The 14,184-nt window shown below is 40.6% G+C and overlaps 6 protein-coding genes across 6 annotated transcripts; all 6 read left to right on the top strand.

Annotated features, from left to right (window-relative positions):
• Positions 1-240: 240 nt before the first annotated feature.
• Positions 241-1,511, top strand: EAF02_011885 (uncharacterized protein; the record flags this gene model as incomplete). The annotated part of the gene is made up of 3 exons (XM_038907933.1): positions 241-620; positions 662-1,055; positions 1,116-1,511. 3 exons carry the CDS (start codon positions 241-243, stop codon positions 1,509-1,511), a joined length of 1,170 nt encoding a protein of 389 aa, XP_038752278.1.
• A 642-nt stretch (positions 1,512-2,153) lies between these two features.
• EAF02_011884 (uncharacterized protein) lies at positions 2,154-3,161 on the top strand (the record flags this gene model as incomplete). Its single annotated transcript, XM_038907932.1, has 1 exon — positions 2,154-3,161. One exon carries the CDS (start codon positions 2,154-2,156, stop codon positions 3,159-3,161), a length of 1,008 nt encoding a protein of 335 aa, XP_038752277.1.
• Positions 3,162-4,142: 981 nt separating this feature from the next.
• On the top strand, positions 4,143-4,886 carry EAF02_011883 (uncharacterized protein; the record flags this gene model as incomplete). Its single annotated transcript, XM_038907931.1, has 1 exon — positions 4,143-4,886. One exon carries the CDS (start codon positions 4,143-4,145, stop codon positions 4,884-4,886), a length of 744 nt encoding a protein of 247 aa, XP_038752276.1.
• A 2,861-nt stretch (positions 4,887-7,747) lies between these two features.
• Positions 7,748-8,572, top strand: EAF02_011882 (uncharacterized protein; the record flags this gene model as incomplete). The annotated part of the gene is made up of 1 exon (XM_038907930.1): positions 7,748-8,572. One exon carries the CDS (start codon positions 7,748-7,750, stop codon positions 8,570-8,572), a length of 825 nt encoding a protein of 274 aa, XP_038752275.1.
• Positions 8,573-10,256: 1,684 nt separating this feature from the next.
• EAF02_011881 (uncharacterized protein) lies at positions 10,257-11,359 on the top strand (the record flags this gene model as incomplete). The annotated part of the gene is made up of 3 exons (XM_038907929.1): positions 10,257-10,513; positions 10,558-10,949; positions 11,052-11,359. The coding sequence occupies 3 exons, from the start codon at positions 10,257-10,259 to the stop codon at positions 11,357-11,359; spliced, it is 957 nt and encodes a 318-aa protein (XP_038752274.1).
• A 467-nt stretch (positions 11,360-11,826) lies between these two features.
• On the top strand, positions 11,827-12,361 carry EAF02_011880 (uncharacterized protein; the record flags this gene model as incomplete). The annotated part of the gene is made up of 2 exons (XM_038907928.1): positions 11,827-11,925; positions 11,999-12,361. The coding sequence occupies 2 exons, from the start codon at positions 11,827-11,829 to the stop codon at positions 12,359-12,361; spliced, it is 462 nt and encodes a 153-aa protein (XP_038752273.1).
• Between the last annotated feature and the right edge of the window lie 1,823 nt (positions 12,362-14,184).

Here is a 14,184-nt window from a genome sequence, read left to right as displayed (position 1 = left end):
AAACTAGAGAATCAACTACATTCTCGCCAGGAATATTTTGGGATACATACAATTCCCACTTCAACAATTCAAGTCTCCCTGAATTCCACTCCTTTTACAATTCCGCTGGCCTTGTAATGGTCACCTTCGTCGATTCCAACTACAGATTCTACCCGCGCCCCTACAATAAGATCTTATTTCAGTCTAGACGACCCATCTCACCTCCCTGTATCACTTCTTTCATCTCCGAGATCGCCACCAATGTCTACTCCTGTAGATTCCAGCCATGATGCAGATGAGGCCAGATTCCGCGCTCAGATTGTGAAGGAGTTGAGAGAGGAGATGCACGCTTTGTTCATCTGTACCCAATGCAGAACCAAAGGAAACATATTGGTAGTCACCGATGACACACTGCCGACGGGGGAGATACTGCCCGGGGATTCCTGGGCTTTAATGATGATTAAGCAAAACACTCGCTATGAGATGCACCCTTTGAGAGAAGAGCCAATCCTCTCGGGAAACGAGTCAGCTGCCCAATTAAGGAGAATACTGCAATCGACACGCGATGAAAACAAGGATTTAGAAGCACAGCGCAGTGCTGCGATTGAGATCATGGAACAAATGCGGAGTGATCACCAAAAGTAATGTCCCTGCAAATAAATAACTTTCAGGTGAGCATTAGAGAAATACAGGATCAGATTCAGAAAGAGAGGCATGCGACTACCGAGCGCTTGCGTCTTACAGATGAGAAAAATCGACTGCTACATGAAAATTCTGTTTTGCTAGACTCAAATCTTCAAAAGATCATGGAAGCCTTGAAAGAAGAACGGAAGAAGAATCTTGGGCTGGCGTCTGATTATAAAAAATTGAGCGAAGAACATCAGCAACTACGCTCAAATCACGAAGCACTCCGAGAAACTAGCGAGAGGGTCAAGCCCCTTCTAAGCATTGGGATAGCCTTGAGACTGAGGTGGCTTGAGAATATACACTTTATGTTCGAAGGTCACAATGGCAGAATGCTAGATGGATGCATTGTGGAGTCGGGTAATGTCGCAGCCCATGATCCCAAATTCGAAGTAAGTAAAAGAGTTCCCATCCTTCATTAAAGAGTACACGATCACTAACATCCAATACAGGCGGACTCGTTACTGGCGCAGCACGCTGGTCTCTCGATTGAATCTATTGACCGAGTCAACGAAAGTATGCAACGAATATATGGGAAGAGACATGTACCAACATCAGCAGACTTATTGGTTCCGCACACATACCCTTCCGCTCTGATGTTTGTGCTGGACTGCAAGACCGCGGCTGCAATTTATCAATCTCGCGAGTTCCTGGTGGACTATCCATATCACCAAAAGCTTCGCTTGATTTTGAAAGAGATGATGGCTATTTGGGAGCGCGCAGAATCACGCGAGGACTTTGAAAGCAGCACTAGGGTGGAGGAACTACGGAAAGAGGCGGTTCAGATCTGGGAAGCTGTGAAAATTGCATTTAAGAGTAGCAAGCGGAGAAGCCGGCCCCCAGATTAAGTGACAATAAGATCCAGAGTGAGCAATAGCTTTCAGATTAATGTAGCGAATGCTGTACCACTGTGTCGGGTTAGAATATCGAATAAAGTTTGGATTTATGTTCCTGGTGTTTCTAAATGAAGTTCATGATACGGATCTCATGTTTAGTGCTAGTCTCAATGTGAAAGAACTATGCTTGGTCCTGCTCTCACATGTCATGTTCTTGCTCGGACAATCATAGGGCCTGAGATCAAAATTAGCATTGTATATCAGGCTTGAAAGTGACCACTCTTGTTCCAAAATTCCTATGCTAGAATACACCAGAAACGATCGTTTTTCAACCAAAAATTACCATGCTGCACCGAATAATACAAACCATGTGCAATCTAGATACCCAATATTTGGAACAATAACCAACCACAAACTATGTTAGACACTATTCCCACTTCAGAAATGCCGTAACACATTTGAACTGTGTGTGAATTATATGGAAAGTGTATGGAAATTATATGGAAACTGTATGGGAACAGCTCGAGATATCTCTTATATATATCTAGTCATTTTTCATTCTAATATCTCCTTTCTCATTCCTGCATCATCATTTGATACTCTAACCACATCAACAGAATATCAAACTATCTTCAGATTTTCAATTTTAAGACCATGTCTTCGAACAATCAAAATCCAATTGTCCCAGGGACAGTCCGAGCTTTGACAAACAAATGGCAAGCTGGAGGACAATCCAATCCACAACAGGCTAATCTCTCGTTGCTAGATGCTCTTCCTGATCGAAATTGCAGTCTTGCAGTTGCTATCAACCGATGGGAGAATCGAACCGCACCCACTCCTGCGCAGCAGGCTCTTCAGCTGTTAAAAGCTCTTCCGGACCGGGAAAGTGCCCTCATTTCTCAAAGCTCCCAGTCAAATGTTGTTGTTCGAGCTCCTAGAAGATCAACAAGTTTTGCATTTTCCAGTTTACCTCCAGAGATTCGACTCATGATTTGGAATTTCGTCATGTCGGAGCCTCAAACCATCAGAATCACTGACAATGCGATGAGACACAACAGAGCGCATTCCCGTCAGAACCCAGCCATCCTTTATGTAAATTACGAATCCAGAACTGAGGCTCTCAAGCAACTCAAGCGACTCTTCGGTGGCGTCAACGGCAATGGTTATCCTGCACAGTTCAAGTATTTCAATCCAAGTTTAGATTCTATTTACTTTGATGGTGGCGCCACCCGACTCTTTGTATTTCCACCTACTATTCTTCCCCCAGTTGCGGATCTCACTCACGAAGCACCGTTGGCACAGGCTGACAATGTTGTTTCCATTCAAGTTGATGAAGATCAGATGGATCAAGCAGGACCCGCTGCATATTTCCGAAATCTCGAATGCTACGGAATTCAGTACAACTCTTCTCGCCTCCCCGGGATCATGTTCGGACCTCCGTACCCAACAAACAATGCAGGAAGACAATTATTTGTACGCGACATACATAGGGAGATGGCGTTGGATACAAGCATGGCACGCGGGTGGTTTCAAACCCGACTCACTGCCGGCTTAATCAGTAGAGTTCCTAGAATCGAGATTTTGCTTACGCGGACCGACCAGCGCATCGTCGATTCGACTGGTCAATACGCTATTGACTATTTCCGCGACAATCCCATGTGAGTAATACCACACAACGGTATTCATTTTATTTGCATGCGTTTTTCTTTGATGATTATTAACATATAATTTTCTTTCCTATTTCAATACAATATTTCTTTCACATAAAACCCCTTATATCTTTCTTTGTCAAGTGGCATTCATTCAATATCCCCGCAATTCTTTCGCTTGTAGTATTCCTCATGCTACAATCTATCTTTTGATTTCCACATAGTCCTTTCACATCGTCTAAATACCTTTGGTTATATAATAACAGATCCAGCAAGTCTGTATGTACTCCTCTACAACTCAAGTGACCATATTAAACCGCGATATATCAGTGCCCAACTCGATTTTTTTCCAACGATGGTTAGTCGTTCAAACTTGAAACTCCATGTACTAAGAGTTGATCTCTTCCCATTGACGGTAGGCCTCGAGCTCTAAGGCAGAGGAACGTCTTTTTGGTCGATAACTTTGTGTAACCACAGAGGATAAATACGTGAGATCAGTATAATCAATGATTCATAGTTCAACAGATCAATCGGTCAATTCATGCTACACAAATCCCAATTATGTACTTATTTTATCTGCCTAACTTCTATCTATAGTTTCTTCTCAATCTTGTCTTAACACCCAACTCCCTCTTATCATATCCCTTTTAATATGCAAGTTACGGGACAGTTAAGCTTGCTGCTCTCTCTTCTCGTCTGATCACTATTTACAGCTAGTTCTATCCTTTGTTCTACTGGAATTATATTGCAACAACACATGATGATTCCCCAGAACCCTCCACAGAAACCTCATTGACTGAAAACTATCCAGAAACTATGTGAGGATAATACATTATGGTTCACTATATATTGATGTAAATTTCATTAATAATATCCAGATTTCTCATCATAAAGCAATTTAGATAGACAAACACATCACACTACTATTTAGATACCTAGATACGTAGACACCCTACTTAGGCTTTATCCAAGACTACCTATCTACCTAGCTATCATGTCATTCTCTATGCTTCCTTTCGAGCTCCGAGCCATGATCTGGGAATTTGCACTTCCTAAACCAAGGTCACACATCGTCAAATCCAACCAAATGACCAAAAAGAAAAAGATTCCGGTCCTTTTTCAGATAAATAAAGAATCTCGCGAGTTTGTTTTGAAACATATGCAACTTCTTTTTGAAGGTACTAATCTTGCTGGTTGTGAAGATTTTCATTTCATTTATTTCAATCCAAAGATCGATACGCTCTGTCTTTATGACATGGATGACAATTTCAAGTTTTTCATGGGCCCTCGTAATTTTGCCCAAAGAGGAGAGCCACACCCTGACACCCGGGAAGTTGCACCCATAAAAGAATGCGACATGGTCAAATCCCTCGAAATGAAAAACGAGACGAAGGATGCGAAGTCTCTACTCAGTAAAACCGGGTATTTTCGAAACCTTGAAAGACTAGTCGTACGCTTTGAAACATCTTTCAGACCGCAGCTTTGCTCACAGTTCTTCTCAAGCCCAGGTCATCTAGCAGACAGTATAATATGTATGATGACCTCGTGGGCCATGTCTTACTACCGATTCTTTTCGCTACAGGTAATGCGTAGAGAGATAGCCGCAATACCAGATATTGTTTTCATCATCACAAAAGCCGATGCTCGCTGCATTTTGTCTTCTGGTGTATCAACCCTTGAGTTCTCTGGAACTCGGACTGTCATGAATAAAGCTGTTGAGAACAGGCTCAACAGTTGAAGGTCATACAAACCCTACAATGTTGTAATTGAAGAGAGCAAGCTGTATTCCTAGTCCTTTTCTTTTTTTTTTTTGAAAAAAAAAACAAAAAAAAACACAAAAAAACACAGAAAGCCAAAAGAAATTGATTAGTACTTCGATTCCGAGCTCGAGTGAGTAACGCAGTCTTCGAGTCGACCATTTCTTTCTCTTTCTAGCAAAATTAATAATCCTACTTTACTATAAACCCTGACCCCCTTTATACTCTGCACCAAGTGATACCTCCCTCATGCGATATTTTACATCTACCTTCCTCCCATTGCGTAGCAAAAAACCAACCACACCACCATCTGATTATGTGTTACTTGTGCTCTTCTAGGCCTAATGTGATATCGTTGGCAGTCCGCCTCTCATTGGAAATGCCTTCAACCTTCTATTGTATTTTAATCTTGTCGAAATTGCGCTTTCTTAAACATTGAGCTTTCCACCATATACTCACTCTCCCTTACGTGATACATTCTCTCGTGGTTCGGTTATGAAGAAATATTTACTGAGAATCTGGCTTCGCCGTGTGCTCGCTAACACGCTAGAACTGATTCGTGAAGTGATCTGTAAATGTAAGATTGCATGATATTAGCAGATATTGCGGCCATGGTAAGAAAGTAGCTTTCCTAAAACAGGCACACTGTCTGTAGAATGATAGCTATTTGTGTCTATCGTTCACTCATAATCCCAAACGCTTGCACATATTAATCTCAAGAATGTGGTGAAATATGAGTAACATTTCCAATAGTTGTGAATTCGAGCATATGGGGGACCGGTGCTAGTTTTCTGATCTAGTTAAGACAACGGTTTTTTTCTCAAGTCATTGGACAATAGAAACCGGCTCTTTTCTCCAATAGGTTCATCTTTTCGTAATCATGTAGTAGTCAGTGCCGTAGAAATTTGGAACTAGGCGCTCGAAATTTTCTCCTTTGACAGTAATGATTAGAGAACAACCCTGTGCAGTGTCTCTTTGTCGTAGGCTTTTTACAGAAATGATTTGAGAGTTCTGAAAGACTTCCCTCAAGTTTTTTGTATAGTTTGACAAAGACTTATAAACAATGCCATTGTTTCCGGGGTCGAGGATTAAACTTTACAGTGCATCACAAAGATTAACGCACAATAGCACTGTTCCGAACATCAGAAATTGTGCCAAAACAATTGACAGTAGTCTAGTATATATCTGTCGAATATATCACTTAATTATTTCTCCTCCAGTTCATTCCAATCATCCTTAGTCAGTAACAGCATTACCAACAACAGCCTTACTTTCCACATCTTTCCAGAAGACATTCCAAGAAACATTTCGAAACTTTCAAGTCTCGCAATTGCAACTTCTTACATCATGCCTTCCAGCAGCTCTCAAGTCAATCTCACCATGGTCGAGGTCCGTCCAGGTGAGTTTAGACTCATGCCAAAATTCCCAACTCCAACTCCATCGACTCCTGAGTATGGAAACATCCCGATCAAGCTCGATCAATCCAACTCTCACTCCAACTCCAACAACAATGGCGGCAGCCGGCGTTAGGTTTTGGATCGACGATCCGGGGACGGGAGATGAGGGTAAAAGGTCTTCATGAAGCTGGACTTCATGGACTTTGAGCCCTAGTGGTGCTCGCAACTCGAATAAAAATCAAACGACTAGATGTCGTCTTTTCTTAATATCTTTAACAATTTCAATTCAATATCAAGTGATAAAGTGCCCTTCTCCCTTTTCTGTCATGCTAATATACTAGTCTTTAAACATACTCTTTCAAACTAATAGTCTTCCTTTGCTTTCTTCTTATTATTTTTACCAGTAAACATGGAGCAAAAAAGAGCAAGATCTTACTAACAAATCGTCCCAAACTCAATGTGTGCTCGGTAACTCATTATCAAAGCTAGAGAAAATGAACAAATGTACTGTTTTCTTGTCCTTCCGCTCACTTGATACAGACCACCCAGTTGAAAACTCACCAGCTGTTATGTTAGATCAACATTCTTTGTGAAGCTTGACCTACCTTCTTTCCACGCGCGAAGTTCGAATACCACGAACAGCGTTATTAATACTACCTGTCCCAAGCCCGCACCCACTTTCAAAAGCCTATCTACTCTGCGAACTCTCTGATAATTTTTCTGCGACTTCCGCCGTGCCATTCTTGAATGAATATTGATGATGATAAGTGGGTTTTCTCGCGTGATAATTGCACTTGCGCTTTCCGTTTCAGCTTCTTTAGTCTGTGGCTATTATATTACTGTCATATTTAACCTCCAAACACCTTTCAGATTCTCTTTGGCTTTCATTCTCCAGGATAATATCAATCTTTCATATTATAACCAATCTAATACTTTATCCGGTGCATATGAACGTCTGATACCTATGTCGTCCCAAGTGTTCGGCATAGTAAGAAAAAGTCAACGACAATGACATCAAATGGAGAATAGCTGATAAAGTAACTCATGTTAGATTCATGGAATTATATCTCTGTAATTTTGATGGTCTCCCTCACTGCTTGAATGTGTATCCTGTAAGGGTGAGCGCAAGGCAGAATGAAGAGTATTCTTGGTGCAGCTCTTTTTGCTTTCTGTATCCAAAGGAGAGAAAGGCTGTGCAGGTGGTTTTAAGAAGGCTGGGATAAAAATACATGCCTCTTTTAAGATTTCAAAGTCTACCCCACACGACATAAATATTATAATAATAGGTATATACACGCGTGTGAGGTCCGTTTCAACACAAACATTAATGCCCTTCATAACTATGCTTTTGTTCGGTCTATAATTTCACAAGTGCGCAGACTCACAATCAAAGTCGACGGAATCTCTATCCTATAAATACATAGTCGTCTTGTTGCTAAAATAAAATGGACTCAGCATATTGGATAGAGAGATGCCAACAGCTGGAAGCCCGCATAATTGAGCAAGACCGGGAGATAAAAGACAAAACACAACAACTGGAGGATGCAGACGAACACGCCAAATTCGTTGAGACCGAACGAAAGGCTCTAAAGCAAGAAATAAAGAATTTGAGAAACGAAATGGAAATCCAACGAAAAAATACAAACGCATTGACTCACATTGGCGTTGCTGTCCGGGTTCGTTTTCTTGAACATGCCAAAGCTCAGGTTATGGGTCTCCACAAACACAATTTCGATGCCAAATTTATTCGAAGAGGAAATGATGCGGCCCATAGGGCGTACGGCGCTGTAGATTCTGCTTTATTTACTGGAAACTATCTCACAGACCGCGAAAAGAGACAACTGGAAGAGGTTTATGGTCTCATTTACGACGGCTTATCTCCTCAAAGTTATGGGAATATGCCACCACGCATGCTTCAAGCAATTGATCATCAGGGTAGTATTGTTTCACTTTATGCTTTGAAAAATGAGTCGATGTCAATTCGGGATAAACAGGCTGCAGGCGATAACATGGAGTTTTTGAAGAACAAGTGCATAGAGCTAGGAAATGAGGCATTTGAGAAGGACGAGGGCGTTGCACGCCACTTACGGAGACTTGGAGAGTTCGCAGACATCATCATCGCAAAGTCTCGACGGCAGGGTGCTTTGACGCATGGTGCCAACCCAGGAACACCTTCCTCTAGTTATGAACCTCCTCAAACTCCACCGTTTTTCCAAAACCATCCCAGCCCTTCTCATCAACATCGTGGCAAGAGACCTAGAAGAGGTTAGAGTCCGTTACCTTGAGCTAAATGTGAGTTCCTACTTGATTTGGCTCCATGTTCTATTGAATTTACTGACGAGGTGATTTCAAAGAGTTCCAATGATTTCGTCATCTTGTCGCAATAATTACTCAATTAACAAAACACCATCACCACCACTTCCTTAAATATGCTTGTCTAGTCTCTCTCGATTTCGATTATATACACTGTCAATTGGATTCTGAAGTTTGCCAAGCATTCGAGAAGGATATGTGCGAGTTCAGTTTTGATATGATAATATAAATGAGGGAAATTGCACCGTTCATAGAAAATCTTTGATTAACATTTTGCGGAGAAACAGTGGATGATTTCCCATTGCATGTATTCATCCCAAGTTCTCAAATGTTATCATCTGAAGTGGGGAGTGAAGTTAGAAAGGGGCCTCGCTTAAACACTAGTATGGAGTGAATCCATGATTCACTGTGATCGAGGGTTGGTCAAACTTCTGACTGGCTCAAACTTTCTGATTTTCTCATTCACTCTTTTTGATACAGCAATGGTTAGATGGAGATAAGGTGACATTTTTACTGAACATGGATTTTGCACTTGTATATTAGTCTAATTGACATTGTCTTTTATTCTGCCTCACAAAGTTTGTTTGTTATTGGTAGAAGTTTAAAGATAAAAATTGATTGTGATTGAGTGATGTTGAACTAAAGATCATGAGGCTAGCGGAGAGACATCCTCTACCTAGGTAGGCAAGCTTTTCGGGTACAGATCGGTGTTGAGTCTGATAGGGATGTAATTCAAAGCAGTGAATCCAAACCGGGATAAGTAGAGAATCACATCGGCTAGGAACAGTGACGTGTATAAATTATGACAAGTAAGTACCTAGGGTAAGTAGCCTGGAGCTTGGACCTAATCTGTTCAATATTCTCTAAAAATCTTTCAACAAGCAACCACAACTTCAATTTCCCTTGCCTTGATTCTAGTCTTAAAAACACCTCAAGATTTCCAAAGACAAAATCACCAATAACCCATAGCAGACTTGCCTTATCAACCAGAGTCTCCTTGAACTGACCAGTCCCGGTATCATGATTTCCGACAGAGATTTGAGAAGAGACCATGAGAGAGACAAAGCTAAAGTTGTTGAGCTCAATAGACAAAACCAAGCGATTGAAACTAATTCAACTCGACCAATTTTTATCGCATGAAGAGTGGTGCCGTAAAGATTCACGATTGATAAGTATGGTAGCAAGGAAAGATGGAGCAACATGATCATCGTGAGTTACTGGACAGCTCTGTATGGTCTGAAGATCAATGACTCACATATAATATAGGACGCCTCACAGAACAGTACTCTCTTAGCTCCGGCTGAATTTACAATCCAGGATAAACACGGCAAAAGACGCACAGTTAAAATTGGCCTTAAAACAAGCGCACATGATGTAAAGAGGGCTATTGATCTGTATGATGCGGCAAAAGTACGAAGAGCCGAAGAAGAGAGAAATGGCTGATTGGGGAGCGGAGTAAGGGGAGTTTGGCTCTCGGTTGCGTGTATGTTTTATTGGTATCCTTCCTAATGCTCTATACTGATGATCTGTACAGGAAATTTTGAGGGAAAAAAATCACATTCTAGGATTTCAGTCCGAGAGATGAATCCTTTGACGCATGCTTCAGTGATTTAGGCTACAGAGTCCACACAGCCCCGGCGGATGTTGCCTACCATAATCCTTTCGCCAGCCGATGCCAGACTTGAAGCTCGAGAGGGAAAATTCTCGACTCTCGGATCAACTTCGTTCCGCACAGAGGACAGCTCACAGAAGCTAGGGAAGAATACAGAAACCTCGAGTATGAACAATTACAAACTCATCCAAGAAACTGTAGAGGTTTCTGAATCTTTGGATTCAACACAGACGCTTTTGGAACAGATTGCAGAGAATAGAGACGAGAATGTCAAGACGAATAGAAGGTATGCTGAAGAAAATAGAAAGCTGGAATCTGAACTGGATTCAGCACAGGCACAAACACGAGCTCAGACACAACCACAACCACAGCCACGATCGTGGTGGCCCATCAGCACGCAAAGTTACCTTCGATGATACCAGCGAAGAGTTGCGGGGAGGAGGTCAAAAATTTGTCTAGGTCCTTGGAGAATATGAAGAGTGGTAGGGAGCCACACAACATTCTCCGAGATGTCGGAGTCGAAACTCGCCTAGAATTTCTACAACTTTCTAAGGCGCATGAGTATCCTGTCATACGCCACCATACTCACCACAGAATTGTTTCTAGCAGTTCTACTCCAGAGATTAATGTGGATCTTGGTGCTAAGAGTACAAGTATTGATGGAAGTAGTCTATACGGAGGAAATATTCGAGCAGATGCGGCTCTTCTGAGCATCAACTCAAGTCATCGAGTCAAGTTCGAACAAACATTCAAAGACATTTACGGAGTTGCATTTAGCGAGGTTATTAAAGGGCTGCTCTAACAAGTATGCTCCTCAATGCAAGGTTACCGAGATGGCGAACTTGAGAGAAACGATGGCACACTTAGGATGTTTACGAGACACACGCCTGACAAGGACGCCGACGATAGATTCTTGGCTTTGTCGGTATATTGTCAAGAAGAGTACGAAGACATAGATCGAAGATCAACATCAGCCCTCCAAGCAGCCAAAACATTCAGTAGCGATCTTAGAGTTATTGAAGCTTGTAACAAGATGAGTAGAACATGTGATACCCTTGTCGAAAGAACCAAGAGTGGTGGTCATCGTTCGATGTCATTCACAGGTGGCGGTGTTAGTGATAAATACATTTGAGAGTGGGGCGGTGGAGGACTAAGGACTGGAACTGGTGTCATCAGTGGTAGTGGTGTTAGATAAAGGCACACATACAGATTAGGAATGACGGGCAATGATTTTGTGGAGCAAAGATATAGAGTAGCATGATTTGAGTACATGAACTGTGCTAGAGCTGATTTTACGGTAATGGATATAGCTAGAGAGTGGATAGCGATTAAAAATAACCAGTCTCGTCTAACTCTACCAGCATAAAAGCGCATCAAGGTGCCATCCAATGACTTGAAAGTGAGAGTAAAATCAATGGAACTCAGCTGGGACTCTCGATTAACATTTGAAGACAACAAGGTGATTTTAGTTTTCTGAAAAGAATATTTCTGGTCTACATCTTTTGCCTTCATCATCCATGCATAACTCAGCAAGACTTATCACGTCATTTCTTCTCCATCAGTGCAATCCAAAGATCCCGCCAATTTAAGTATCAGAAAATGCCTATTATCAACTGTGGTTCGAATGTCAAAGAACTTCTTGGAGTGATTTTGCCTTTATATATGAAGTTGCTGGCTGCCCCTCTTTGCAAAGTTGGAGTGAGTTTACTATCCCAATTTTCTACTCATAAAACCAATTTGAAGGACGATAGCTGACACATTTTTGCAACAGAACCGCATTATCTCTCGTTATCACAAAGTCGCCGATGCTGAAGCTGCAATTCACGCTCTCAAGGCACAACTGGTTGCTCAACACGGCAGCTTCGAGCAGGAACGCAAGACTTACAAAGATAGAGAGGCAATACTACAACAACAGCTGGACGAGTACAAGTCCAAAGTCCTGGAGCTTGAGCGGAGAAGACCATTTCTAGAAAAGTTAGCAATAGTAGGCGCTGCTGTTCGTTGCCGTGCTCTGGAGCATGCCAAGGGTCGTAGGATCTTTGGGGAAGGAAAGGATAAGTTTACGAACATTCGTGGAGAGGTTGATATAGAGGTTATTAAGAAGGGAAATGTCGCTTGTCATCGGGGAATATAAAAGCGGACTACAGTCTCTATCAATTGGGATATAAGCATTTACAATCGTATGGGGCATTGTTTCATAGCATTTACGCGCTCTAAACTGACTAATCCCATCATCAATATCTTACATCCAGTAAGGTCACAGAAGCTCTCGATCTACGAGGGTACAATGTCCACTTTGTTTCTCATTCACAGATTCGACCAGATCTACAAGCCACGATGCCCGCTTTTCTTCCTTGTTTCGGGAGTTAGTAATATGGTGATCCATGTGATGAATGCGCATACCAACTTGGGATTGCTTGATGAAGACCTCAAGGTGGAAGAGAATCTGATTTCGATGCGCAAGATTGGTAGATGAAATCAGCATATTAGATAAAAGATGGAGAAACAGTCGTCGAGATATCGAGTATAGCTTTGGAAAATAAGGTCTTCCTCAATCCATCTCGTCTCATGTGCCCACATCCTCCTGCATTGATGATACTTGTGTATTGTAGAACTAACGCGTGAATAAATAACATCCATAATGTTACTTTTACTTTACATCAAACAATCTAGATAATTCACCCTCAAGTAATCCCCGAAAAGTTAATGGAGTAGATTGTGATTCGATTAACTTGAGGGTGGGGATACTTATCACTTCGTGTGTCTTTTAAAATCTTGAGAAGAACAACTTCAGTTCCCCATTCTCCATCTGCATCTCACACTCTTCACGATGATAGATCCCGATCTTCCTCAAGAGGCCCTCGCCACCTTGAACGAAGAAGAAAGTCAACTCTTGAAATTGCACGGCAAATCCAATGCCTCTCGATGTCCCCAAAGGGAAAAACATTACATCTACTAATATAGAAAAGAAATCTAACCTCATCCAAAAACGAATTATCTTAATCAAACCAGATTTCCAAACCCTATCTCCTTTTCCCCTTTAATTATTCGAAACAAAATAAATGAAGCCTTTCAAAAGATTGGAATCAAAGGGCCAGTCATTGCAGCAGCAACTATATCCTTCAATAATAATATCATTATTACAACAAATGATCCCTTATATCACAATTCTTATTGGAGAAGAAAGCGATTTGGAGTAATATTATTAAATTCGAAAGAATCCAAAAGGATCAAGAATGGTACAAAGTCATTATTTACAAAATCCCAATTAAAGAATTTTTAGGTATAAAAGGAATGGATCTTATACTTGACGAAATCAAAACCTTCAATTCAAACTTCAAGTCTATAGGAACCTTTTTTTAGCTTATATTTGTTTTTAGAAGAGTTTATTAATGAGAGGATGCTATTGTTATTGTTTTTGCTATAAAATCAGAAGCAGAATTAATTATTCGAAAGCGATTATATATTACTGGAAGTAGTATAAGAATAGAACAATTTTATGAATCAAAATCAATTATACAATATCAGAAATGTTAAGGATTTGGGTATCAGAATATCTATTATAGAAAGAACTCTTTCTGTGGATTATATGGAGATAAGTATATTATATTAATATATTTATGTATGGTATATAATATCAAAGAAAAGTTCTATTAATATTTAGAAGTAAAATGCTTGAATTGCTAAAGGAATTATATAGCAAATTCGAAAATATACAAAACCTATTAGATTATTCAATAAAAATCGAATACTACTTATTAATAAGTTATATTAATATTCAAATCCTTTAAATAAATCTCAATCGGAATTTACAAGCTATAGAGAACGTTTTACAGTTTGTAATAAAACTTAATATTGATCTTATTATGATTCAAGAACCTTGGATTATTAACATGGAATTGATTACTCAAATTCAAGATCTATTATATACTCCAATTTCAATACAATATTATTAAG

The sequence above is a fragment of the Botrytis sinoallii genome, assembly GCF_014898435.1.
Source record: "Botrytis sinoallii strain Bc 23 chromosome Unknown BSIN_037, whole genome shotgun sequence".
NCBI classification, from domain to species: Eukaryota; Fungi; Ascomycota; class Leotiomycetes; order Helotiales; family Sclerotiniaceae; genus Botrytis; species Botrytis sinoallii.
Note: the sequence above shows the minus strand (reverse complement) of the source record. Positions and strands in the feature narration are given on the sequence as shown.